The sequence below is a fragment of the Fusarium odoratissimum genome (genome assembly GCF_000260195.1).
Source record: "Fusarium odoratissimum NRRL 54006 unplaced genomic scaffold supercont1.2, whole genome shotgun sequence".
In the NCBI taxonomy this organism is placed as follows: Eukaryota; Fungi; Ascomycota; class Sordariomycetes; order Hypocreales; family Nectriaceae; genus Fusarium; species Fusarium odoratissimum.
In genome coordinates, this window is record NW_022158688.1 from 332916 (window position 1) to 358300 (window position 25385).

Consider the following 25385-nt stretch of genomic DNA (forward strand, 5'->3'; position numbering starts at 1 on the left):
CCACATGGAAACGCCAGCTCTGCAACGAATTAGACGCAAAGGATGACCGTCTCACCCCAAGATTGGTCCTCTCGCTTCAGCTAAGCCAATTATGCTTCCTATAGCTCCTTAGCTACTTGGCCACCGGCGTGTCGACCCTCAAACCGCTTAGCTCACACTTGTAGCGTCTACCAAACCCGTCCTGCCAGTCAAATCTTGCGGGGATTGATCACCATTCTGTGGGGAAGGCCGTCGGCAAATGCCATCGGATCCCGGGGGCAGGGAGCAGCTGACGTCTTGCTTTTCAATCCGAGGACTGCGAGTTGACAACTTTGATCCAACATTATCACGACCTTTGGCCCGATATCTTATCACCAGACCCTGTTTGTTACCTCGGTATTTTACTATTATTGGGAAACGCGAGGGAAAATGCAGTCCACGAAAACTATGAGGAAGCGAGTCTCGAGAGCTTGTAATTTATGTCGGGCGAGAAAAGTGCGGTGCATCATTGAGAATCCGGCTGGTCCTTGTGTCAATTGCAGACACAACGACAAGGTCTGCACATTCAAGCGCCGCCATGGAATAATGTACGTTACATCCTCACTCCAACACTTCCTTACTAACTGGATCAACAGATCAACGACTCCTTCACTACGACCAAACGAACCCCCGACGCCCCGATCCATCGAAGAAGCAACAACCACGACATCCGAACCCCGAAACATCCTCCCCGCAACACAGAAGCCATCGCCACCATCAGCCCCTACAACAATCGCGCAAACATCACAAGAAGCATCGAATTTCGCGCAAAATGCCGCTGGATCGCCAACGCATCCCGATTACGCATTTCTCCAAGTCCCTGATACAAAAGACCTGCTCCCGCAAGATTTAGCATTCCTCGTTAGTCAAGGATGTTTTGTGGTGCCGCAGCGCGCGGCGCTGGATGATTTTCTGCGACAGTATTTTCTGCATGTTCATCCGATGCTTCCGATACTGAATGAGAAGGATTTTTGGCTTTCGTATAATTCGGTGGATAATGATGTGGAGTATGAGATGCCGATGCTGGTGCTGCAGGGAATATTGTTCATTTCTTCTGGGGTAAGAGGCTCAATTGAGAAGACGGAGATAATGCTTACGGGTATAGTTTGTTTCGTCCGAAACGATTAAAATGCTGGGCTTTGCGGACGTACATCAAGCCAAACTCGCATTCTATCGTCGATCAAAGGTACTTCCCTCGCCTTGAGTATACAACATCTCTAATCAGAGCAGCTTCTCTATGACTTCAGCGTCGAAAAGTCTTGCATCGCCATAGCCCAAGCCTCCCTCCTCCTCGCCCACACACACCTCATCCCCCGCTGCATAGCAGGCAACAAGCCCCTCGGCTCAATCTGGCTCGGCATCGCCATATCCTACGCCCGCGTCGCCAAAGCCCACTGCTACTCCTCCCTCCGCCCCAACAAGGACACCGAAGTCGCCAAGGTCCAAAAACTGCGCAACACCCTCAAGCGCCTCTGGTGGTGCTGCATCATCTGCGACCGCCTCCTCCCCCTAACATCCCGCCAGAGCATAAAAATCACACCCTCAAACTTCAGCTTCTCATGCTCAAAGTTGGGAAGTGCGGATTTGTGCGATGAGCTGTATAATTCTGATGTGTACGACTCTACGACCAAGACGCTGCATGCTGAGTTGCTTTCGAGACTGGTGGATCTTTGTGTGGTGCTGACTGATGTTTTGACGGTTACGTCGGTGCTTTATAATAATCCGTCGTGGATGTTGTCGGGGAGGATGGAGGTTGGCAAGGATGCGAGTTTGTGTCAGATGGAGCTTGGTCGGTGGTATAGCTCATGGAGTGAGACCAAGACGACGTTGGATGAGAGGATGGCTGAGGAGATTTCTCCGGCGTCGTCGATTATCTTGTTCAAGAATCTCATTGAGATGTACTACCAGTGAGTTTGTCATGCGAAGATGAGGACTACAAAAGCTAACTTGAACAGCTCAGCGAGACTCTCAGTCTGCCATTACAACATTCTTCGATCAAGTTTATTACCGCCCTCTCAATCCGATACGCAACTCCGACGACAAAGTGAGGATCTTCAAGGCTCAGCATCACGCGTCACAGAATGTCTTCTCGAATTCGACCGCCTAGGGCTATCACGCTGGCTCCCAATGACTGCGTAAGTCATTCTTCAAATAACCTCAACTCATCACTAACAGTTTGCAGCATCGGATGCACAGCATTCCCGCTAGCACTTCAAATGATCGATGTCGAACTTCTCCGTCCCAAGAAACCTGCGTCACCAGAAGAAGGCGTCAAACTCACCCAAAAGGAACAACACGTCGAGAATATTCTCAAGCAAATGAAGAGCTACAAAAAGAAATATTACATCACAGACTGGGTCATGCGGGCTATTCGACATGTCGTTGAGCTTGCCAGACAACGATCACCGGCACCCATGGCTTCTGAGGATGAATCTTCACCAAGTAGCTGTCTCGATATGCTCAAAACACGACCGAGTTACTACTTACGACTCGTCATGACGCTTGATATGAGTATCAGCAACGGCAGACTCCCAGATGAATGCGACTTTCCTCCATCGTTACGAAAAGCAGGTCGGGGCCTGGGCTCCAGATCTCAAGCAACCTCCATGCCAACCGTCGACGAGCAATCAATGAAGCGTTTCTCCGCCATGAACAAACATCTCATCCCAGACAATCTAACAGACTTTATGGATCAAAACAACATCATGACTTCAAGCCTGCAAACTCAAGATCTACGAAACATCGACCAAGAAGCGTTCTTCAACAATAAACAGCCCTTCCCCGCTGATTTAACAGCAGCGTTATGCGAAATTACGAATATTCCACCGCTGGATTTTAGCGATATGTCTTTGATGGATTCAACACATTTTAACGACTTTGGCGGCGTTCCTTTTTGGCCTTATGATTTATTGGGGTCTCCGCCTGATCAGGCTGTTGGACGAGTTGATGAGGTTGGGATGAATGATATGTTTAACGGATTGATGGGGGATATGAATGATAAGAATTATGAAGGGAATGGTAAGGAGGGTGGAGCGAATGATATGGTTGTGGATTCTTTTTGAGCGAGACATGTATTCATATTGGGACGGACTATAAAAGCACTTGTTTTCTTTCAGCTGGCAGAATTGTCTTCGTGATTGTTCAGAATTGAATTGACTATCTGCAACTACCACTTCACCAACTCTTGAACCTTAACAGGCATACCACTCTTCATACTATGATTCGCCCCAACACCCACCAAAACCGCATTCCCTCCATCCCGAATATTAGCAGCCCTCTTGAAATTATCAACCTCACCCCCCAAAAGAACATCCTTCAACAGCACAGGGTCACCTCCTCCATGACCGCCCTCCTGCTTCACAACATCCACAACATACGGCTTATCAAACAGGGGATAAACAACAATCTTGGTCTGCTCGACACCACCCTGGATGTACTTCTCGTCCTCTCCCGAAGCGTCCTTCGTTACGGGATCGCCGAGGGGGTTGTACCCGCTCTCAACGACGTTGACTTCGATACGGCCCTTGCTGCCGTTGAAGACACAGCGATATCCTTCCCATGGGGCGTAGGCGTATGTGTTGTATGTCATGACGGCGCGGTTCTTGTACTTGATGATCATGGAGAGGTTATCCTCGATGGTGATACCCTCTGCAAAACAGTTCCTGTCTCGGATATAACCATCTTCATGCTCAGCGTCAAGATACAACTTCTTCATGCGTTCATTCTCATCAAGTTGGAACGCAAAAGGGTCGTTCTTCGCATTCTCATTGTTCTGATACCGTTCACCGAGATTCTTTTCCCCACGCCTCTCAGCGTTTTCTTTGCCGTAGAAACGAAGATCACCAAGGCAGTAAACAAGCTCAGGCTCAGTGTTGAGCCAGAAATGCACAAGGTCGAAATGGTGGATTGACTTGTGCATCTGAATGCCACCACTAGTTTCTTTATGTCGATGCCAACGTCGCATAAAATCTGCGCCGTGTGCACAGTCGAGAATCCAGTCCATGTGTACTGTTGAAATCTCGCCAATGACGCCAGAGTCGATGAGTTCTCGAACTTTAGTATGATGCGGCGCATACCGATAGTTGAAAAGAACACGGACTTGTTTCCCCGTCTTCTTCTCTGCGTCAATCATAGCTTGGAGTTTATGCTCATCGATAGTCATTGGTTTTTCCGTGATGGCATCGCAGCCTAGCTCCATTGCTCTAATGCAATAATGGTGATGGAAAAGATCAATTGTCGTGACGATGACAACATCGGCTTTCTGCTCTTTGACCATCTTGTCAAACTCTGTGTCCTTGTACGTTTGCACTTTTTCACCGCCGAGCTCGACGATGTGCTCGTTTGCTACGTCCATGCGAGTCTGGTTCGTATCGCAGATTCCAACAAGCTTGGCGACGTCTTTGAAGTCCTGGATGATAGCTTGGTAGTACATAGCCGAGCGAACGCCCATGCCAACAATGACATAGCGCTTAACCTGAGGAGTAGCCATGATGAAATAACAAAGTCCAAAATTCTGTGTATGAGTGACGATGAATGATGAACCCCTCATGGACACGAGGATGTATAAATACCCTGAAGAGGTAATCCGACGTCGGATTACTCAGAGTGAGTACCCCGCGTTGATTCGGGGGAGTATTTGCCGAACGAGGTACAACTGTCAGCATATGAGAGGTGGAGAGGGTGCTTGGCTGAAGTGCAGATCGGGCCTGATTTGGCCAGTTACATTGGAATATCAAGATTCGTGGCATTCGTCGTTTCAACTCGTTGGATGATTTGGGGATCGTTCAGAATTGTTTCCACTATAATTATGGTCGGTCGCTATTTTTGAGACCGAACTGGTTCAAAAACCTCACGATAGTAAGATCAACGATGGGTCTGAATGTCGTTCGCGGGGAGAAGACCGATTTGCATGATGCGGAGGTTGGATCTACGGATGGTATCGATGGTTTTTTGGAGATACCTAGGCTATGAAAACAGTACCGCAAACAGCCTCCAGGAAAATCTGGAGCTCTTCCAATTGATTTAGAATACAAATACAAATTCATCGTTGACCAAATCCGTCATATCGTCAAACGCATGATCTCCAACCGTCGCATCCTTCGCATTTTCGATATGCTGTCCTTCCGTCGCTTTAGATCTTCGAAGACGATCTGCTTCTTCAGGTGAGTATAAGCTGTAGTCCACAATCACTGCATCTTTTCCAGCCATGACGCGACGGCGGCTATGATCGCGATTGAGGTAGGTCAGGTACATAGTGGTGACTACGACGAGTCCAACAATTGCGATGTATAGGAGCAGATTCCAGTACAATCCTCGATGATACTCGGGAGCCTCGGATGGTTTGTAGAGAAGAGGGCCAATGATGTTTCCCAGGGATTGGCCGATGAAGAGGACAGATGAGTTACATTTGCCTTTGGTGTCACCAGCAGTGTTGGAGGACGACCATGAGTAGATGAGAGGAACTGTATAGCGTCAGTACGCGAGACATATAGTAGTAGGAAGAGACGTACTTATTCCTGGGAAGACAGAGATCATGTAGTATCCGCCAAGCAAAGTATTCCTGCCATCAGGCGTATGCGGCGTTGAGAGCATGATCATGCAGCCAACGATTGGGAAGAGAGCCAAAAAGGCAATAACTGGGCCCTTCTTATGGTACTTAGTCGCGACATAAGAGCCCCCAACTGTAGAGATGAACTGAACAACACCAAACGGAGCGTTGAAGAGGATGGCTTGGAACGAATCGAAGCCAAAGGACTTGATGAGAAGAGGGCCAAAAGAGCCGACGCCACCAGAGGGTACTCTGGAGAATATCTTGTTAGCTCCTATTTCACGCTAAGACTATGTTTCACTTACGAGATACTGAAAATGAGAGAGAACCAGAGCCAAGTCTTCAGGTCTCGCATGGTCTCCCAGAAATGGTCCCATCGCCATTGCCTCGACATGACGCCAGTCTGATTCATTCTCAGGCGTTCAATCGCGATAAGTTTATCGTGCTTATCGAGAAATTTGGCCTCTGCGGGAGAGTCGGGCATGTATGAGAACAGAACGGTGGAGAAGCAGACGGTGATGATTCCAAAGGCAACAAAGATGGTCTTATCATATCAGTAAACCGTCATGCAACAGAAAGGGCTGCTCTTGAACTTACCTGGTATGGTTTTAGTCCAAACGGTAACTGCGCAAGCCACCAAGTGGCCAAACTCCCAAACTAAACCCGTCAGTTCAATCCAATCCCATCATGTAGCTCTCAACTTACAACACCAGTAAATCCATTCATAGCATACCAATACGACATTCTAAGCGGCTGCTCCCTCCTCCTCCAAAACATCTGCGTAATAGCCACGAAACTTGGTGCAATACTAGCCTCAAAAGCACCCAGCCAGAAACGTGCGAAAAGCAAACTGCGGAAGGTATGCGCTGCCGCCATGAATGTGAGGGTAAGGCCCCAGAGGGTGACCATGCAGCTTGTGAGTTTTCCGATGGGCAGTTTGACGAGAAGCCATGCTAGCGGGAATTGCGCGATGAGTTGGGCGACGTAGACTATTGAGCTTAGCCATGAGAATTGGTTGCCTTTGAGGTTCGTGTCTTCGATGAGACCGAAGATGGATGCATATGCGATAGTTGCTTTGTCAAGACCTGCAGGGATCAATATTATTTCTCAATCGGTGATGTGAGATTTTACCTTGGAGGAAATAAACTGCTAGCATGAGAGGCAGAACAACCATATCAATCCGCCTCAACACGCGCGCATCATCTTCAGGCGTAACTTTAATCCTCCTCTCGGGCGAAACACCAAGTCTCCTCATCAAATCCGCCGCAGCACCGCTTGCTCCATCAGGATGGCTTCTCCCACGCGCTTCTTCTCCGTCTACGAGATCCATGAGAGGGTGCTGGTCGTGAGATGACGCGCCCGGGTCGGGCGATGTGGAGCCCAGGCCTCGCGCTGACATTTTGATGGAGCCAGGTTCAATTGAGGTAATTGAGTGAGAGAGGGATGGGTTTGAGAGAGAGGATAGGTTTATGTTGAGATTGAGTTCTTGGGGTGCAAGGGATGGTTAAGGGATGATGACTGCTGATCTTGGCCAATCATGGATGATTGAGCTGGGGATTTGACACGGGTTAGATAAGCAGACTGAAGCGCGATAAGATCTAGGGTAGCTGAACTTGAGAAGTTCATGATTGTAGGGATTGAAGCAACGCAGCATAAATGTCGTGTGAAGTCAATTGAAATTAATAAAAATTGAGCTCACGGCTTCCTGTAATAATTATAATTGAATCCGTTGGGTGGAGTCTATGATATGTCGTGGCGCACTTTGATCTCAAGAGCTTGGCCATTCTCTTCACTATGCTTACCGCTCACAGCTTACCGTTGAGTTCGGACCAGTTCATCCACGCGACACAACATTGCCATATTATTAGGAGCCATCTGCAACAAACTTGATATTCTCGATGCTGTGAGACACGAATCTCGTGAATGATGCACACAACGATATTATAGCATCATAGCAACGATTACCTGCATCGACATACGTGGATCACGATACTACGTCATCCGCCACCCCCACCTACAAGTTTCATAAAACAAACCAGGTTTCCTAGCTCATCAACCCATCAAGCCACATCTTCAATAAACCCCATCTTTTCCCAAAATCACTTTTTTATACTTCCCCTTATGAACGAAGCACTAGGATCAATCTTCTCCGGCGCAATACCAAGCCAATTCATGGGCGGCCAAAACAAGCCCGCCGACGGCGCGGGCCCCTCCGAGAGCAAATCCAACACCAAAGAGCGCATCGCCAAAGAAATCCACTCCCGCGTCGAAGAAGCAAAAGGCCTACAAGAAAAATCCCTCGAACTGCACGAAAAAGCCGATAAGGAAGAAGATCCCGAAGAAGCGGAGAACATACGGCATGAAGCACGAGAAATCGATAAAAAGGCTGCCAAGCTCATGAAGATCGCGGAGAGGCTGGAGAAAGGATGGATACAGGGCGGTGCTATGGGAACGGGGATAGGTGCGGGTGTAGCTAGTGGGCTGGGGCTCGGGGTAGGGGCGCTGTTGACGGGAGTTGTGGCGATTCCGACGGCGGGTTTGGGATTGCTTATTGGGGCGGGGACGGGGCTCGCGCATGGGTCTTGGGTGAAGTTTACGGATGCGTTTACGAAGGATGAGGCTGATGAGATTGTTAATGAGGCGACGGAGGAGGCGGAGAAGATTGCGAAGGGTTGAGGGAGATGTCTGAGATGAGCATGAACTGGGTTATGGAGGATCATCGTAAAGGAGAGGAAGGGTTTTACGACGCGTTAGGTTATTCAGATTGCATTTGGGTTTGCATATGGTTACAAGGTTACTGCTAGCCATCAATTTCATTCTTTCGTTGGTCTATCATTATGTCTCTCTTTCATGCCAGTCACTCATAGTAGCAGTATCGGCATCAGCCCTATCAGTGTTACCAAACAGCATGTCAAATGTCACATAAACCTATGCAACAATGCAAAGTCCCGCCTCTAAAGCATCTCCTGCGTGCTGATCATCTTCTGCTCTCCCCTCGGACAAATCCCGTTCCAGTCCAGACAGTCGGGCCCATGAATCCGCATCAGCGGAATCACCACCGCCAAGGCCCTTTATACAATTCCATCCTAGCGCAAGCACCCAAAACTCACATGAGTGGACACCTAAAAAAACCCAACCCATCATCAGCCCATTCCCCTGTGGGGGCTTTAACCCACTGACCAATCTCTGACACGATCAGATAAGATCTCAACGGTCTGATAATCAGCACCCTAGCATTTTTCCATCTCGCCAACCGCGGAGACCCCTCAAAATGGTTAAAGGGAAAGTCAAATACCGTATTTACGTACTTAGCTGCTTGGCACCAGTAATGGGATTTGTCAGGCATGCTTAAAAGCAAGGTTAAACGAAGAAGGGGTCCACGCCAAGACTAGCTATCAATCAGCTCTCTTTACTGTTAGGAGAAAGGATCATCGTGATGCGTGAGTGAATTAGGAAATAAGTGCCGTATGACTGAGGGGATTGTTTGACACATAAGATGCGGCCTTCCCAGAATTTTGAGGGAGATTAACCTGGCAATCTTTATCACTGACTCTGATTGCCGTAAGTCAGTAATGATGGCAGATAATTCGGAGCGAAAGAGTCAAGAGGTGGTGGAGGAGGAGATCTCAAGGCCTGGTTCCACGAATGAGGCTTTTAGGAAGCTATGGACGAAACGAACCCTTGGTTTTGCCATCGGATGGTAAGTTTATTGTGGCTTGATTGGAGTCTGGTGAAGCTAATGTTGGGCAGTATTCTTGTCATGTTCTTCTTCATGAACCTGACCGTCTATACAGGCAATGTCTACGAGCCGTATGCGACGAGTCACTTCAAGGCACATTCTCTTCTAGCGACTGGTGCCATTGTCAATGGTCTCGTACGCATCGTGTCGTACCCACTGCTCGCTAAGCTCGCCAATGTAGGATTCCAACAAAAATGGTGATTTGGACCATCGCTAATCAAGTCTGCAGTATTTTGGACGTCCCCAGAGCTTTGCTGGTGCTGCTATCTGCATGGCCATCGGCAACGCCATGTACGCAGGCTGTTCCAACGTCGACACCTTCTTAGTACGCACTCCTCACCCCATTTACCTTATCAATCTAACAAAAGTCAGGCAGGTGGAATCTTTGACGTCTTCGGCGATACATGGTGGAACATCATCCAGCAGATCTTCGTCGCCGACATAACAACCCTCGTCAACCGTGGTATAATCTTCACCCTTCCCGAATCCCTCTCCGCGATCCCCACCCTCTACGGCGGAACTTATCTCGGCGAACACATGCTCCTGCACTCAAGCTGGAGATGGGGTTATGGTATGTGGGCTATCATTCTACCCGTCACTGCTATTCCGACGATTGGTATCATGATCTGGATGAATCGCCGGGCTAAGCGCATTGGTCTGATCACGGAGAAGATCTCGTTCATGCATGGTGCTGAGCCTGGTGTTGTTGGGAAGGTTAAGCATGTTGCTACGCAGCTTGATCTTATTGGCGCTCTTCTCCTCATTGGTGGTTTGGCTATGACGCTGTTGCCGATGACGATTGCGGGAAGGAATAATACCGATCGATGGAGTAGGCCTTCGTCTATCGTTCTCATCATCGTTGGTGTTTTGACCTTCATCGCTTTCCTGGTTTGGGACGGAAAGTTCGCGTCGAACCCGATTATTCCTTACCGAACGATCCGCGAGCGCAACGTCATTGTCGCATGCGCATCATGTATCGTCATCGCCATGGCTGATAGTATCTACCGACCTTTCCTTTCGAGCTTCCTCCAAGTTGCGGGTCATTACTCTCCTGGAGCTGCAACACGTGTGGATAACGCCCAGCGCGTCGCATACAACATCGGTGCACTCGTCGCTGGTCTCTCACTGAAGTTCGCCAAGAACACAAAGCCATTTATCATGCTTGGAGTTGTCTTGATCATCCTCGCCTGTGGTCTTCCAATCTACCTTACCAACATTTCCGGCACCCACATCGCCAGCGAAGCTGCATTCATCACCTCCAAGTCCCTTCTTGGAGTTGGCCGTGGTTTCACCCAGGTCCCACTTCAAGTTTCACTCCAGGCCGTCCTTGAAAACGAGCAAGTCGGCATTGCAACAGCCGTCTTCCTCTCATCGCTCGGCTTTGGCTCCAACCTTGGAGTAACCATCAGCGGCGCCATCTGGAACTCTGTCCTCCCCCGAAAGCTCAAAGCGTACTTCGGAGAGGAGGAAGGCGGCAAGATCTTTGGTTCTATCGTGGTTGCGCGTGCATACGAAGCTGGAACTACTGATAGAAATGCCGTTGATGAATGCTACCGCCAGACTCAGCAGACCCTGGCCATTGGATCAGTCTGTGTATCAGGACTTCTCCTGGTGATGGTTTATCTTGTTCGCAATGTTAAGCTTGGAGCTGAGGATGAGAAGAGAGCGGCACAGGCTGACAAGGAGCTTGCTTGGGCTATCAAGCATAAGGAGGCTCAAGAGGATGCCCCCGTTGAACTCGAGAGTGGAAGGCGTTAAAGTAACCCACCACTAAGTTTGGCGTCTGATTGGGCGACTAGAACCTAGCATGAACTCATGAGTGCAAAAGTGATTAGAAGAAGTCCACATTGGACTACTGTAGTATATATAAGGCTTATCGGTTAAAAGAAGGGAAATATCGTATTTATCTGTATATGACACAATTTCTATCCCTGTGCGTGCTCATCCAACATACTAAGTTTCATACCGAATAACCAACAAAAACGCCAAGATGCAATCCCCATACCCATGTATTCCTACTGCTTCCCAGCCGAGATCATCGAATCATGACTCAAGATCCCCACAAGCGTGTCCCTCTTAATACACTTCTCAAATGAAAAGCTACTCGCCAGATCCTCCAACTCCTCCTTGCTCTTATCCCTAAACAACTCCGCCAACTCCCATCCCACATACTCACTCATCAAACACTCTCTAATAACCCGCTCAAACTGTCGTTCGAAAGTCCAGATCTTGGGATATCTCGTATCTCTGTACTTCTCCAGCACTTCTTCCTTCAAGCCTTGGATGAATGGTTCGTAGAGGTGCTTGACGCCGTCTTTGTTGACGACGCCCCAGAAATCAAGACCGAGACGCTGTTTCTTGGCGATGAAGGGCGCGATGAGGCGCATATAGGGGGACTCGGGATCGACGTATACCATGCCTTGGTAGCCGACATCTTTATACAACCAGATAGACCAGTTGACATCTGTTTCTCTGTAAATAGCCAACTGCTCTTGTAGCAAATTAAAGCGCTTGGCGTTGGTCTTGATGGCGTCGTCACCCTCTTTATGCTCATTCTGATAAACAGGACCAAACTCTCCATTCCAAATAGGCACGTTCTTCTCCCTCATGAACTGCACCTTGCGCTCAAAGCTCTTCCTCAGCTTAGTGTTTTGTTCGTCTGTACCTTCGTACTGCTCTCCAAGAGGAAACCCGTAGAAGCTGTAATCGTGACAGGCGTACACAGCGTTGGGAAGAGGGGTTTGGGGAAAGGCGCGGAAGTCCATTGCGTAGGTGTTTCCGTCGATGAAGATCATGTGATCGGGATCGATGGCGCGGACTTCTTTCTCGGTGCGTTCGTACCATTTTACGAGCTTGGCGCCGTATTGGCCTGATGAGGTCTTGGTTTCGTCGGCGGGTTCGTTGAGGAGGTTGTAGCCTGCGATGACGGGGTTTCCCTTGTAGTGAGCTGCAAGAGCCTTCCATAGCTGAATAGCTCTGTCTTGATGGTCTTTGAAGTCCCAGAACGCCGCGCGTGAAAGCCCAGAATCGCTATGCCAATCTTGGTTCTGACCACCAGGAACGGCATGTAGATCAAGGACAGCGTAAAGGTTATGTCTTCCGCAAATATCCACACAGCGATCTAACCAATCGAAACCAGATTTCTTGAGATAATCTGGATCCATGTCATCGATAAAATGACGATAATTGAACGGGATGCGGATACAGTTTAGACCCAACGACGCAAAGTAAGCGGCATCAGAGTCTGTGAAGAAGTGGTATAAAAGTCTGTCAAAGAAGAAGTTTGCCTTTTCTTCACCGATGACTTCAGCCATTTGTTGTCTGTGTTGGTGTTCGTGGCCTGCGTAGCCGGTGATGAAGTTCTCCATATTGAGCATGCCACCGATGGCAGCGCCCTTGAGGATGACGGTGTTGCCGGAGGGGTCGACGATGCGACTACCCTCGGTATGAAGCATTTTACATGTTGATGGTTTTTGGGGGACGGCTTTGGGGACGGCTTCGTAGGAGCCGGAGTTGTCTGCTGTTGCGACCATGGTAGAGAGTGTGAGATGTTGGTTGAAGAAAGAGGAAATCAGACAATGAAGAGTGAATAGGCGACGAAGTCGCTAATGCGAGTGATGCTCTGTGAGGTCTGCTTGTTTCTGAAAGTCATTACAGCCTTCACCTAAATAGTCCGTACACCCAAAGTGGGGTGTTTTCTTACGAGCGACACTCCCCGATGGGATCCGCCACGACACCACCAAGAACCATTCCCCCGGAATCCCCATAATTCACCAAGACCATTATTCGTAAAAACACGGGGAAGTACGCTTTAACAAATTTATTAGTGTACATCACAAGTTAAACGCTCAGCCCATGTAAAACCTCCTCCAAGAAATTCCGATGGTTCGACAATCCCGGGACATCATCTTCCCACGCCCTCAAAACCTGCATAATCCTCTCACACGCATCCCTCCACCCCGCGGGCATTCCCGATCCCAAGAGCCGCGCTGCAAGCAACACCGTCGCCGATCGGACTAAAGCTCGAATCATGAGCCACGTCCCGTGATGACGATGTAAAAAGCCCGCTTCGTTGATCTCAACATTAAGAACGTGATACTCTAAGCCCTTTTCTACAAACTGTCGCCCGGGAATGGGTGTAGTTACGCCGCGCTCTAAGGCAGCGAGATGCGCCATTACGAAAGGCCAGTAGAGACGTTCGAAGAAGTTTACCAAGTGCCCGCGGAGGACGAAACAGCATACGTTGTCTTCGAGGGGGGTCGAGGCGATGGAGAGTTCGGGGGGGAGACTTTCGGCCCATTCGTTGGCTTGGGTTTCGTAGGCGGGGATGAGGAGGGAGAGTTGTTTGAGGAAGTCGAGGTTTGATGATGATGCGCGATGAAGTTCGAGGATGTCGTTGCATGTTCGGCTTGAGAGACGTCGGAGGGATATTTCGGAGAGGTAGAATAGCCAGGCTGTGTGTTGGCGACTTGATGCTGTGGTCTTGGTGGACTCCAAGGGGTGAGGAGGGGTTGGGAAGAATGGTGGATATAGCACGCTTGAAGAATATGGCATGCTAAAGTCTGGGAGTGATAGCTCTCCTCGTAATTCTCTCTCAGACTTCCAAGCAGACCAATATACAGCTTCTTGCTGGGTCTCACCCAATTCTGGTCTCGCTAGATCTGACCCATCCATTGCACTAAGAGACTGCGCTCTCTGCAGGAACGGCAACGTCTGACATGTCGCTAAAGCCTGCGAGAAATACCGCCAAGCCTCGAATGGTCTGAACGTGCTCATCAAAAACACACCCGAAAGAAAGAAACACTGCGCCCCAATAATATCCGATCTCGCCATCAACGTCCCAATCCTCTTCTGCGCCGCCTGAAACAGCGCCTGAGCCTCCAAATACGGCGTCGAATCAGCCCTCAGATGAAAACTCGCATCAAGCGGCGTCGCAATCTTTCCCAGCGCACAGATAATCAAGGTCAAGCATGACCCAGGCGACCAATCGATCCCATCGATGACCACGTTGAGAACAACTTTTCTAGCAGCTGCTTCTTCGAGAATTGGGTTTTTGCAGTGCACGTGATCGAAGAAGTTGTCGAGAAGTGCTTTTACGCCTTGTGTGTCGAGATCTGCAATGTCGGCTAGCGATGTGCAGCCGGGGGAATAAGATGGGGATGGTTGTGGTGGATCGGGGTGGAGAGTTGTGTGGGATGACATGTCGCGTGAGAGTACGGACCAGAGGAGCAGGCTTTCCATCTTCTCGGGGAGAATGCTTCGCAGGGGGATGTCGCCAAGACTCTCTGGGGATAACTGCGTAGGGGACTCCTCGGGTAACAGTTCATGTCCAACATCTTGATTGGTGGTGTCAGGCTTTGGCTCGCGAATCAACTTCTCCAATTCATCCAAACGTTCCAAGATCTTGAGACTCGCAGGGTCAAATGCCGAGAGATCAACCGGGGATTGAATGCACGTCGCCCCAACACTGACGCAGTATGAACAAGCAGGCTTTTGGTTATCGCACTTTGTCTTCCTAGCCCGACACACTTGACATGCCGTGTTGGCTCGTTTGCGGGGATAAAACGCTGTACCCCTTGGCGCTGGTCTCTTCCCCGGCCGACGATCCGCTTCAGCTGACATTTCTGATGTTTGCGGGGACATGATGAAGGGTGCAGAAACGTGGAGGAGGAGAAACGAATGTGGATGTCCACGTCGGGGAATATCGCCCCTTATACCTCTTGACTCGTGACGCCGTAAAGTGGGCTCTCATCGGGGAATGTCGCTCGTATCAGCCAAACTGGGGTAAGCTCAGCTTTTCACCATCCCCAGATTTTCGGTCTCCCCACAAACCCCAGACTGGTCTAGACCGTGTTAGCTAAAGCCAATTCTTTTTTGCGCATGATTTTTGTGCTTCTTTTCTTGTCATGCCATGTCACACTTGACAACCAGTATGAGTATGGCCTGTCTTTAACCGGAAACTATTGATGATACTACGCTCATGACTTGGTTATGCAGCTGTATATAAGACTCGGCAGTTGACCCCATCTTTATCACCCAGCATCCATCATCAGTTTCCACTTTATCTTATCAAGAGTCTACTGTTTCAATCATGGAGACGTCGAATACAACCGGCAAAGCAGATCTTGAACTCCAGGCCAAGGTCTCTGGCACTGAGTTCATTGATGCCAAGAGCCATGCTGTCGAGGCAGACCGTCAGGCTGAGCATCAGTTGACGCTCAAGCAATGCTTTAAGCAACATCCGGCTATTGTTTGGTGGTGCTTTTACTGGTCAATCGCAGCTGTAGGCTGGTAAGACGAATACCTGCATTGTCATCAAGATCCCGATAGCTAATCACTCTGTTATAGGGGCTTCGATGCTCAGATCAACGGTGCCATGATCTCCGTCGCCGCCTTCCGACGTGACTTTGGGTACGCCCGATATCCGACCTCCCTTCTCACCACCACTAACAATTCTCAGATACGTCGAAAACGGCGAAGCTATCCTCCCCGCCGACTGGCAAACCGCCTTCAACTGCATCAGCTCCGTCGGCGGCTTCTTCGGCGGCTTCATGTGTTCCTGGATCTGCGATTACGTCGGCCGAAAGAACTCTCTCGTCATGGCACTACTCCTCGCGACAGGCGGTACGATCGGAGAATGCATGTCCAACACCAACGTCGCATTCCTCATGTCCAAACTCATCATTGGTCTTGGATTGGGTTTCTTTTTGACGCTTGCCCCTTTGGCGACGTCGGAGATTTCGCCTGTGGTGTTTCGTGGTATTGCTACTGCGGGCGTTAACCTTGGAATCGCGATTGGTCAGTTGGTTTCAAATGGTGTTATCAAGGCTTTTGGTGAGAGGACGGATCATTGGGCTTGGAGGGGTGCGCTGGCTACGCAGGGTATCTTTATTGTTATCCTTGCTGCTGGTCTGCCCTTCGCTCCCGAGACTCCATGGTATCTTGTTCGCAAGGGTAAGATTGAGGAGGCGAAGAAGTCACTCATCCAGCTCTACGGATCTGGTGTTGACATTGACGCCAAGCTGGCTACGATCAAGGAGACCATCGCCGAGGAACAAGCTGCCTCGGCCGAAGAAGCTTCTTGGATCCAGTGCTTCAAGGGAACCGACCTCATCCGTACTATGATCAGCATGGGTGTCTTTGTCTGCCAACACTTCGTCGGTATCATTTTCGTTCTCGGATACTCAACCTACTTCTTTCAACTTGCCGGTCTTGAGACCTCTCGCAGCTTCGATCTCGGCGTTGGCGTCACAGCATGCGGTGTTCTCGGCAACATCTGTAGTTGGTTTGTCGTCAACTCTTTCGGTCGTCGCAAGATCTTCCTCTCCGGCATGGGAGCTCTCACAGTCCTCCTATTCCTCATCGGTATCATGGATGTAGTCCCTACGTCAGCTGCCAAGTGGGTGCAAGCCGCATGCACAGTCATCTACGCTTACGTCTACTTCGCCACTGTCGGAGCCATGGCTTTCGCTGTTCTTGGCGAGACAGCCTCGCTCAACCTCAAGGCCAAGACGATGGCGCTTGCCACTGCCACACAATCTGTTATGGGTATCGCCATGAACTTTGCCATTCCGTACATGGTCAACCCTGATGAGGGTAATCTCAAGGGCAAGGTTGGCTTCATCTTTGGTGGTCTTGGTTTGATTGGCTTTATTTGGAGTTGGGTTTATGTTCCTGAGCTCAAGGGACGACGATATGATGAGATTGACCACATGTTTCACAACAAGGTCAGCCCTCGACAGATGGGAACCTATAAGCTGTAAAGGAGTGGCCTGTGATGAAACACGGAGAGGGTTATGGCGATGGTTTGTGCTTTGTATTTATATCAACAAGATCTGCGGATGGTAGTAATTGGCAATGAGTCATATTCTGTTGCAATTGGATCTATAATATCTGTAACGGACCGAAAGCCTGCTTATAGTATCGATTTTACACTTTAATGACCGCCTAGCATCATTCGGTGAAGGTTCTTGTATGACGGCCTATAAATAGACCACCCGGATAAGCGCCGCAGCAATTCTTAGGATCTTATCATCCTTCCATGACACACATTGAGCTTGCTGTGCCTCCTGTCAGCACGAAAGCTGCCAATAACACCGTTGAGGACAGAAAAGCCTTCTCATGATGAAATCTATCTCAAAACCTAGGGTATTAGGATATGTGGTCCTAGCTTAGTTCCAACATACCTATAACTACCTACCGTCTGTCCATAGTAGTATATCCTATTATCTTGAACTGCTAGTAACTCTCTATGTCTCTCAACGTGATTTCCGACCGTCGTTCGCGGTCGCCATTATGCAAAACATGCTTCATCTTCTTTACTGTGCCACATAATCTCTCAACTCAACAACCCCCACTCTCCCACATCTCTAAGCTCGTAACATCATTCCAGTTTACCAAATGTGCGTTCTGCACACACGTTGTGCAGCAGATGAAGGATGCACGTATCAGATCTGAATTTCCATTGACTTTCAATATCCACAAGAGACATTGGAACCTCCCGAAACCAGTTTGGAGAGTGTCTACGACACTGGCGAACAACATATACGGCAAATCTGTAGACTACGCCTGCTTCCTGTAAAGTGTCTGAGCTCCAAGTTATTACTATTCCATGGCAATAAAACCAACAGTATGATGCAGATGTCTGGAAGTCTTTAGAGTTTCCAAGGCAAGAGGTCGCGTCTAATGAATTCGGAATCAGTTGCTCGACCGAATCGGCAACGAGCCGTAATCTAGTTCAGAAATGGCACAGGGATTGCTTGGAGAAGCACCAGGCGTGCGAATCTTCCAAGGCCTGGGTTCCTACAAGGCTAGTCAAGATCTATGATACCCACTTCCGCGTCATCAGACACGTGGATCATGACTCTGAACCATATTCTTATGTCGCGCTGAGCCACTGTTGGGGGCGAGCTAGTATCCTGAAGCTGACTGCAGCAACCAAGAATGACCTCTTCCAAGGCACGCCTATCTCCAGACTCCCTAAAACCTTTCGAGATGCTATTACTGTATGTCGCTGGCTAGGCTATCCATGTATATGGATCGACTCGCTCTGTATTACACAAGATTCTAATGAAGACTGGACGACTGAAGCACACATGATGACTGACGTCTATGGGAACTCTGCGCTGACGATTGTGGCTGCACACGCACGCGATGGCACGGAAGGTCTGTTCTGCAATCGCCCTCCGCTGGGCACTAAAGCACCTATCATCGACTGTTCATGGGGGCCTAATTCGAAACCTGAGCCATACTGCCTCGTAGATCACCGTTTATGGATCAGTAGCGTTGAGAACAGTCACCTATCCTCAAGGGCCTGGGCAGTTCAAGAGCGCTTTCTCTCAACAAAACGCCTATATTTCACAGAGCATCAGGTATTCTATCGCTGTGCCACCCACGAAGTCTGCGAGTCTTTTTCAGCGGGTGAAACGCCTTCGCAGCTCATTGAGAATACGGCTCTACAATCCGTCGAAAGAAACCTGGAGCCCAGGGAGAAGTGGGTTCGAGCTGCGGAGGTTTACTCAAGAGCATGTCTTACAAAGGACACGGATAAAATCGTTGCTATCGCTGGTATAGCAGAGAACCTGCGCGCTGCTTTGGGGGGACGAGTATCTGGTTGGCCTATGGAGCGGTAATCTGGTCCACGAACTGCTGTGGCGATCATCTTCAAATGGTGGTGACCAGTCGAGACCGGATCCTTGCCTCGCTCCGACTTGGTCGTGGATTGCAGTCAAAGGAGTTGGCGTGAACATCAACTCGACAATTTGCAGCTCAGGATGTCATCATCACATCAATATCATCCACGCCTCAGTCGACCTTGTTGATCCTTCGCGGCCAACTGGGGATATACACCAAGGCTCAGGGATCGTTCAAATTCGCGGTTCTCTCAAACAAGTGTACTGGTCTCCGCGTAAATACTCCGATGGAGACTGGCGCAAGTATCAAATCACGTTTGAGGACGAACAGAAGGGTGCATTGACTACTACACACCCGGATTATCTCGAGGACTCTTTAACGGATCGGAGAATTTTCTTGCTACCAGTACTATCAACGGAAGAGGGGCAGAGTATTGAGTGTCTTGTTCTTACACCTGTTATTGAACAGGCCCGGATATACGAGCGCGTTAGACACTAGACCATGAGCAGTGACAATAGAGGAGACTGGTACCTGTTCAGACAGAGAAAAAAGGGGAATGATTTCGTTCCGTGGTGGGGGAGCTGGCTTGGTTATAGCGATTGGGAAAGAATCCCAAAAGCTGATTTGTGCATAATTTAAACAAGAACTAGGGAAAGTCAGGTAAGTTTTAATTCTTAATGTATGTGGATGCTATGGTAGTTTGACGAGGACAGTTCTTCTTAGCCCGTACCAACAGACCTTCTTAGTAAACAAGCCAAACCAAGAGCCAAACGGCAACTGTTTCAAGAGCCCCAGACAGTGGTTGTTCCACTGGTCACAGTGACTGCATCCGGTGTAATCACGCTCGTAGCCACATCAGTCTGCACCGTGGTGTAATACTGAGTAACCGTGAAATACTCCGCATTCGTGACAACAACGGTATTATAATCCGTCTCAGCCACAGTATCAACATTCGTAAAGAATAGCGTGTTGTAGTTCGTAGCCTCAACAACATTAGTATTAGTCACTATAACAGTGTTGAAGTTCGTAACCGTGACAGTAACGGGTTTTGTAACCGTCGCGCTTCTTCGATTCGTTTGAGTCACAGTCTCAGAGCCTGTTTTCGTGGTCTTACTAGAGCTGGTAGAAGTACTAGTCTTTCGGTCTGTGACAAACGTGCTCCTCAGCTTGTTGACGGAGAAAGTATTTGTTCTAGTCTGTGTAGTTGTGATGGTTCTGGAGGCTTTGGCAGTGATGGTTACGGTCGTGGGGGCAGAGGGACTGGGGATTAGGCATGAACAGGCACTGCTGATGTCGCTGGGAGCTTTGCTGGGTAGATAATCGGGTACTTGCACCGCCTTCAATGCTCGCTTAGCAGGCTTAAGGAGGGTTAGTATTACTTGGGATGAATGTCAAGTTCGATGTTGAGACTTACCTTGTTGGCGGAACCACATAGCATGTCGTACCATGTCCAAGGAGCTGAAGCATCTGGTGTAACCACAGCACTCCTAGAATCGAAGTTAGTACTGGAAAAAAGCCAATATCATGCCCAGCACTGGTGAGGATTGTGTTGACTTACACAGTGCCATTATAACAGTCGCACACGTTGGAGTTGAATCTGAAGCTGGCCGCTTCCGAATCGCTCAAGCAAAAGTCCCGGCATACGCTGAAGCTGGGATCTTTGATGGATTGACCGGATCCTCCACTCTAATAGTTGTTATCATCTCCATAACCAACGACGTTGCAGTGGACCTTCGCTAAGGGTCTGTTAGTGCGGGTCAAGCGGTATTGGTCGGAGGGGAAAAACTTACTACTAGGAACATACACTGTAGGAGTTGGTGCTCTATAATGACTGTTAGTAACACATAATATTTCAACGTCACAGTTGCAAAGACTCACGTAACACTAATTGAATCTTCGTTAGTATACCTTCTCTTGCGGATAATATTTGGGAAGTACTTACAAAGTAGAAACTGTAGTTGTGATGGTAGTCAGAACATCGACGGTGGAAGCGTCGGTCACATCCGTTGTAACCGTTGTATAAACATCGACAGTAACAGTCGTAGTGGCCCCTTTAGTAATCCTCTGAGTCGCCTGCTCAACATCCGTCACAGCCACCTGAACTGCCTTTGTATTGGTGATTCGATTCGTCGCCATGTTCGTAAGTGTCTTGGTCGTAACATCAGTAACAAGAGCAGTGCTTGTCTGAGTTACGGTAGTTAAATCGGTCTTTGTCGTAGTAGTGATGGTTACAAGAAATGTGGTGGTTCGGACTGTAGTGACGCCGATCAGAGTAGTCGTAGTGGCTGTGACTCTCAAGGAAGTACTACGGATAACGGGAGTAATGGTAGTTGACACGGTGCTTTGGATATAGGTTGAGCAAAATGCGGATCCATTGGCTTGATTTTTCTTAAAGGCTTGGTTGTTGGGATCACTGGCCTTGCAGACTAGAAAGGGTGGGCTGTTAGTTGACTTTCGCTGGATATTAGGTCTAGATACCTGCTCTTGGATTAAGGAGGTTTCTCTTATCGAGCATCAAATCAGAAAGTTGGCCTGCTGGTAGCGCGCTCACTATGCTGATAAACAACAGCGTCAGAACTTTCTTGAAGGAAACCATTTTCGATTAATATACGTGAAAGCCTATTGCGTAGAAGGAAGTGTTGGACGACTTAATCAGACCCATTAAGTATACGATACCATTTAGCTTTTCTCATACCCTAGCTTGGGATATTTTGCTCGTATATCATAAGCTTCATTAGATCAATGAACCCAACGGTCTGGTTCAGTTCTAGCCTATAATAAAGGAATTATCCTGGCTTAGCACTCGCTCAAGTGGCGTGACCTTGACCTGACTTAAGACAATAGTTGACATGTCAGGAATGTTGAGGCGTTGACTAGGTCATATCTAGTAATTCTGGTAGAGCTAGAATGGCTTCTGACGAGGTGGAGTCGGGTGACAGAGGTTTCTATTCTAACACGATGGAAAGCCTGTAAATCTGGGGGTTCTAGCGCGCTTCTAGTTACAAAGTTCCTTGTCCTTACTGAACGGTAAAGTTCTAGCTTTGTTCCTGTCACCTGGTGAACCGGATCAGATTGGTCCTGACTTCATAGACAAGTCGCTTGGAAACAAGGCGGATATTGTTGCTAACAATGAAGGATGCACTGAAATATAATATTTACTTTTGACTCTTAGAGATAGATATAACAGAACGGAGAACCGCTCATGGTGTCAAGCGCATCATCGATGGTAATCTCAGCTGCATTAACCCCCATATTCAGAGGATCAGACTTCAAAGCGTATCGACTAGGAGGTCTGTTCCCGATAGTGATAGTACCAGCAATATCCCTGGCCTGCTTGGGATGCAGAGCCTGCCAGATCCAGTACACGCGATCAACCATAGCATGATGAAGAAAGAAAACAGGCTCGTTAGACGAAGAGTAGAGGTCAGAGGAGTCACCACCAATGGCAAAATGACCAGCGCCGTGCAAGCCCAGGAATCGATCTGGAAATCGACCTTGAAACTCGTCCTGCATGATTTGAATGCTGCGTGAAGCATCGCCGAGCGTGACGTTGTATAAGTTAGGGAGAGTCATCCACTTATCAATGGTGTAACGACTGAGATCTCGACGTAGACAGCGAGGGTTATATTCGAGAGGTGTAGCGGTGGCTTCCATTCCGTCCATGCCAGGAGATGGGGGTCCAAGGTTAGCGGTTGCGCCGGCGAAGGGACCTTTCTTGATACAGCCACCTCCGTTACCGCTGGGAAGGAAAATGAGTCCTGTGCCAGAAACAGAGCCGTTGTGCTTGAAGAGCTCTCCATCGCCGCTCATACTGGTCTCGGAACCGTCAAAGAGGGGGTTAGTTGCAAAGTCGCCAGTCTCAAACCAATTCCAGTACTACAGTAAATCATAAGCTTGGAATTCTTGATCGTCGGCTATCACCAAGATTCACTCACCGGCTGGGTGCCTTTGTAGCCGCACTCATCTCGCAGAGCTTTTTCATATGCCCAAGTATAGTAGCGATGCCAGGTGAAGAAGTTTCCCTGAAAAGGATTGTCAGATTCAATGCCATTGACAACTCATGAAGAACAAGAACTGACTGTTGCATGGATAGTGCGAGTCTGGTTGATATGCACAGCGACAAAATCGTCATATCTGGTACGTGCACCAGGTGCGAAAGAAGGGTCTGCCTTGGATGGTTTCTTTCGCAGACATAGAACTGCATTGATATAAGCCTTTCTCTCTTTCTTTGATAGGGCTTTCCTGTACTAGTTGTTAGCGACGGTTCAATGCATCTAGGACGTAAACTTACCAATCCCGGCGCACGTTGGCATTGGCGATTGTGCACTTCTTGCGGCTTGTCGGTGCCTGGGCATTCTCTAGCGCACTGGTTGCCTTGCTGTTGAGATCTAGCATGAGATCGCCGGCCGATTGAGTCGGTGAGGTCGCAACCAGCGACGAGGCGCTCAGCAAAGCAGCAAGGATTCCAAAAGAAATCTGCATGGTTTCGGAACTCGCTTTTGTCCTTGGTTTCCGTGTTAGATAAGAAATGAGAAAGAAAGGCAGACAATGCGGTGAGATTGGATGTGCGGGATAGACTACTTAACAGATAAGCAAGCGGAAAATTATAGTCGAATTTGTATTAGTGCCTACCCCGTATAATTGATGGGATAGAGAAGAACCTCAAGAGCCCTTGTCGGAGCCAAGCCGGAGCAAGTTCTGTTCGTAGAATATCGCCCCGGTAAATTGTTCATCATTGCTGGATGGGGATTTGACAAGCCCTTGGCTCTGCAGCCCTAGGGCGCAGGGTCTTACAGGCTACACAATACTTACCAGGTTTCTTATCCAGGCACAATTGAGGCTAAAGAATACAGATTATATGGAAGGAAGAACTATTTCTCGGCATGGATTTACTGCTTTTCATGGAAGGTATTCCGCGAGGCCTTGACAGTTTATGAGGAACACGCGAGTGAAGAGCAACGTGTTAGCTGGCGATTTAACCGGATGCCCCTGGACATATGCATCTAAGATTTTAGGGTACCCAATCACTGGCCGTTGTTGATTCGCAAATTCATGCCAATAACGGGGTAGCTCAATCTATTCGCATCCAAACAGCCTTTTGTCCGCTATTCTCGTATATGCACCCTGCAATGCTGACCATATGTTTGCTCCGTTTAAGGGTCTTTATGAAAGATAGCAAGCTGCTGCTCAGCCCGGACTAGTGAAGCTTCCCAGGCCACCCGTGCGGTTGAAGGCGCCGGTGGACATGTGTGGTGTTATTTATAGCCATCCGTTCATTACCTACTGTTCCTTCGAAAACCCAAATCGTAAGCCAATGGGAGAAAGTTACAGGCAGTTCCTAAACCAGTGACGCAGCTCGCGTCTCTCAATGTAACTCGGAACCTCAGAATTAAGCTTAAATATATTTTTAGACTCCCCACGTATCTTCTGACGAAAAATTGATTGCTGAAGAGGTAGGGCAGTTAGGAAAAGTGTCTATATGCAGCTACAGTTGTTCAAGACTGTAGGTTAATTGAAACCACACGCGCTGCATCTAATACACTAGCTAGATGCAGAACTCGGTTTTACTTGGTCACTGAAGGAACACCATATCTTGGGGCCTCCGTGAACTTCAAGCAGGTAGCGGCAGAGTTAGATCAACGGCCACTTTGAATCTTGACACTGCTGTAGTGGTAGAAGCTTGGTGGAGCTACGTTTCCGTTGGTCCAGATAATGAAATTAATAATACTAGTATTGAATCAACGTCGCATACATGTCTGAGCTTTTGGGTCAATTTCTCTATGTCCTCTCGGGCCGATTTGCCTGCCTATTAAGCCCTTATGTCCAATCATCTATCTTCAGACATCGTTATTTTCTGATCACCCAACGCCCCGTGCAAGATCTAGGACTCTCAAGACTTCTGCTTACAGACACAATCAACTCCTAGGTCTCTGCGTGCCTTTTTAACATTATAGGTTTACTATTGTTTAACTGTCTTCTCAACAAGAAGGCGTCGTGCTCTCCAGAGACATGGAAGTCACTGGAACCTGGTGTTGAACAATAACCTGACCCTCTTAATTCAGTATAAGGATCTATTCGCAGCTCACTCTTTGTATTCGGAGCTAAAGACTTTAAGAGATTTAGATGACAATTTAGATCCAATATTTAGGTCAACTCTTACTGGCCAGCCTTACGATGATACCCTTGAGAAGTGGGTTCATCAAGCACGTTCCCCTGGCACGGAGGACTGTGGGTCAGCGTTGAAGAATTCAGCCCCATAAGGACGGAGGTGATAGCCTCATATAGCCAAATAATTGTTTCAAGGGTTACATTGTTCCGAGTAAGCGAGAGGGCAAACGAATATTAATCATGTGATTGAAGGAATAAACAAATCAATCAACCGCTGTTTAAAAACCTCTTGTTCTTTCGCCTTTCTCCGCCAATCCCCGGTGTGATATTGTTAAGCTT

The 25385-nt window shown here is 48.6% G+C and overlaps 11 protein-coding genes across 11 annotated transcripts; 5 read left to right on the forward strand and 6 right to left on the reverse strand.

Moving 5' to 3' along the window:
* The first annotated feature begins 261 nt into the window (after positions 1-261).
* On the forward strand, positions 262-4584 carry FOIG_01705 (uncharacterized protein). The gene is made up of 6 exons (XM_031198681.1): positions 262-566; positions 615-1077; positions 1124-1204; positions 1249-1925; positions 1974-2153; positions 2201-4584. Exons 1-6 carry the CDS (start codon positions 409-411, stop codon positions 3078-3080), a joined length of 2439 nt encoding a protein of 812 aa, XP_031070718.1. The 5' UTR covers positions 262-408; the 3' UTR covers positions 3081-4584.
* Positions 3066-4553, reverse strand: FOIG_01706 (oxidoreductase). The gene has a single exon (XM_031198682.1). It carries the CDS (start codon positions 4505-4507, stop codon positions 3185-3187), a length of 1323 nt encoding a protein of 440 aa, XP_031070719.1. The 5' UTR covers positions 4508-4553; the 3' UTR covers positions 3066-3184.
* A 318-nt stretch (positions 4585-4902) lies between the features above and the next one.
* On the reverse strand, positions 4903-7029 carry FOIG_01707 (uncharacterized protein). The gene is made up of 6 exons (XM_031198683.1): positions 6698-7029; positions 6272-6651; positions 6164-6223; positions 5872-6110; positions 5529-5818; positions 4903-5480 (listed from the first exon to the last, which is right to left on the reverse strand). Exons 1-6 carry the CDS (start codon positions 6963-6965, stop codon positions 5041-5043), a joined length of 1677 nt encoding a protein of 558 aa, XP_031070720.1. The 5' UTR covers positions 6966-7029; the 3' UTR covers positions 4903-5040.
* A 569-nt stretch (positions 7030-7598) lies between these two features.
* FOIG_01708 (uncharacterized protein) lies at positions 7599-8500 on the forward strand. The gene has a single exon (XM_031198684.1). The coding sequence runs from the start codon at positions 7688-7690 to the stop codon at positions 8240-8242; it is 555 nt and encodes a 184-aa protein (XP_031070721.1). The 5' UTR covers positions 7599-7687; the 3' UTR covers positions 8243-8500.
* A 603-nt stretch (positions 8501-9103) lies between these two features.
* FOIG_01709 (uncharacterized protein) lies at positions 9104-12932 on the forward strand. Its single transcript, XM_031198685.1, has 4 exons — positions 9104-9266; positions 9317-9482; positions 9535-9630; positions 9678-12932. The coding sequence occupies exons 1-4, from the start codon at positions 9139-9141 to the stop codon at positions 11061-11063; spliced, it is 1776 nt and encodes a 591-aa protein (XP_031070722.1). The 5' UTR covers positions 9104-9138; the 3' UTR covers positions 11064-12932.
* On the reverse strand, positions 11175-13061 carry FOIG_01710 (uncharacterized protein). The gene has a single exon (XM_031198686.1). The coding sequence runs from the start codon at positions 12836-12838 to the stop codon at positions 11321-11323; it is 1518 nt and encodes a 505-aa protein (XP_031070723.1). The 5' UTR covers positions 12839-13061; the 3' UTR covers positions 11175-11320.
* A 39-nt stretch (positions 13062-13100) lies between these two features.
* On the reverse strand, positions 13101-14969 carry FOIG_01711 (uncharacterized protein). Its single transcript, XM_031198687.1, has one exon. The coding sequence runs from the start codon at positions 14946-14948 to the stop codon at positions 13146-13148; it is 1803 nt and encodes a 600-aa protein (XP_031070724.1). The 5' UTR covers positions 14949-14969; the 3' UTR covers positions 13101-13145.
* A 248-nt stretch (positions 14970-15217) lies between these two features.
* On the forward strand, positions 15218-17348 carry FOIG_01712 (uncharacterized protein). Its single transcript, XM_031198688.1, has 3 exons — positions 15218-15596; positions 15654-15716; positions 15766-17348. Exons 1-3 carry the CDS (start codon positions 15397-15399, stop codon positions 17066-17068), a joined length of 1566 nt encoding a protein of 521 aa, XP_031070725.1. The 5' UTR covers positions 15218-15396; the 3' UTR covers positions 17069-17348.
* Positions 17349-18403: 1055 nt separating this feature from the next.
* FOIG_01713 (uncharacterized protein) lies at positions 18404-19436 on the forward strand (the record flags this gene model as incomplete). The annotated part of the gene is made up of 2 exons (XM_031198689.1): positions 18404-18817; positions 18879-19436. 2 exons carry the CDS (start codon positions 18404-18406, stop codon positions 19434-19436), a joined length of 972 nt encoding a protein of 323 aa, XP_031070726.1.
* Positions 19437-19720: 284 nt separating this feature from the next.
* On the reverse strand, positions 19721-21074 carry FOIG_01714 (uncharacterized protein; the record flags this gene model as incomplete). The annotated part of the gene is made up of 7 exons (XM_031198690.1): positions 19721-20296; positions 20353-20425; positions 20497-20624; positions 20655-20674; positions 20729-20760; positions 20817-20822; positions 20881-21074. The coding sequence occupies 7 exons, from the start codon at positions 21072-21074 to the stop codon at positions 19721-19723; spliced, it is 1029 nt and encodes a 342-aa protein (XP_031070727.1).
* A 1032-nt stretch (positions 21075-22106) lies between these two features.
* Positions 22107-23491, reverse strand: FOIG_01715 (tyrosinase; the record flags this gene model as incomplete). Its single annotated transcript, XM_031198691.1, has 4 exons — positions 23230-23491; positions 23018-23180; positions 22874-22960; positions 22107-22814 (listed from the first exon to the last, which is right to left on the reverse strand). The coding sequence occupies exons 1-4, from the start codon at positions 23418-23420 to the stop codon at positions 22107-22109; spliced, it is 1149 nt and encodes a 382-aa protein (XP_031070728.1). The 5' UTR covers positions 23421-23491.
* Positions 23492-25385: the final 1894 nt, after the last annotated feature.

Coding starts and splice junctions, on each gene's coding strand:
- FOIG_01705 (XM_031198681.1), top strand. CDS start 409: ATGCAGTCCACGAAAACTATGAGGAAGCGAGTCTCGAGAGCTTGTAAT. Junction 1,078..1,123: donor TATTGTTCATTTCTTCTGGG/GTAAGAGGCTCA, acceptor TTACGGGTATAG/TTTGTTTCGTCCGAAACGAT. Junction 1,926..1,973: donor CTCATTGAGATGTACTACCA/GTGAGTTTGTCA, acceptor TAACTTGAACAG/CTCAGCGAGACTCTCAGTCT.
- FOIG_01706 (XM_031198682.1), bottom strand. CDS start 4,507: ATGGCTACTCCTCAGGTTAAGCGCTATGTCATTGTTGGCATGGGCGTT.
- FOIG_01707 (XM_031198683.1), bottom strand. CDS start 6,965: ATGTCAGCGCGAGGCCTGGGCTCCACATCGCCCGACCCGGGCGCGTCA. Junction 6,652..6,697: donor AGCAGTTTATTTCCTCCAAG/GTAAAATCTCAC, acceptor TGATCCCTGCAG/GTCTTGACAAAGCAACTATC. Junction 6,111..6,163: donor TTGGACTAAAACCATACCAG/GTAAGTTCAAGA, acceptor TGATATGATAAG/ACCATCTTTGTTGCCTTTGG.
- FOIG_01708 (XM_031198684.1), top strand. CDS start 7,688: ATGAACGAAGCACTAGGATCAATCTTCTCCGGCGCAATACCAAGCCAA.
- FOIG_01709 (XM_031198685.1), top strand. CDS start 9,139: ATGATGGCAGATAATTCGGAGCGAAAGAGTCAAGAGGTGGTGGAGGAG. Junction 9,483..9,534: donor TGCTCGCTAAGCTCGCCAAT/GTAGGATTCCAA, acceptor TCAAGTCTGCAG/TATTTTGGACGTCCCCAGAG. Junction 9,631..9,677: donor CCAACGTCGACACCTTCTTA/GTACGCACTCCT, acceptor AACAAAAGTCAG/GCAGGTGGAATCTTTGACGT.
- FOIG_01710 (XM_031198686.1), bottom strand. CDS start 12,838: ATGGTCGCAACAGCAGACAACTCCGGCTCCTACGAAGCCGTCCCCAAA.
- FOIG_01711 (XM_031198687.1), bottom strand. CDS start 14,948: ATGTCCCCGCAAACATCAGAAATGTCAGCTGAAGCGGATCGTCGGCCG.
- FOIG_01712 (XM_031198688.1), top strand. CDS start 15,397: ATGGAGACGTCGAATACAACCGGCAAAGCAGATCTTGAACTCCAGGCC. Junction 15,597..15,653: donor TCAATCGCAGCTGTAGGCTG/GTAAGACGAATA, acceptor ACTCTGTTATAG/GGGCTTCGATGCTCAGATCA. Junction 15,717..15,765: donor GCCTTCCGACGTGACTTTGG/GTACGCCCGATA, acceptor AACAATTCTCAG/ATACGTCGAAAACGGCGAAG.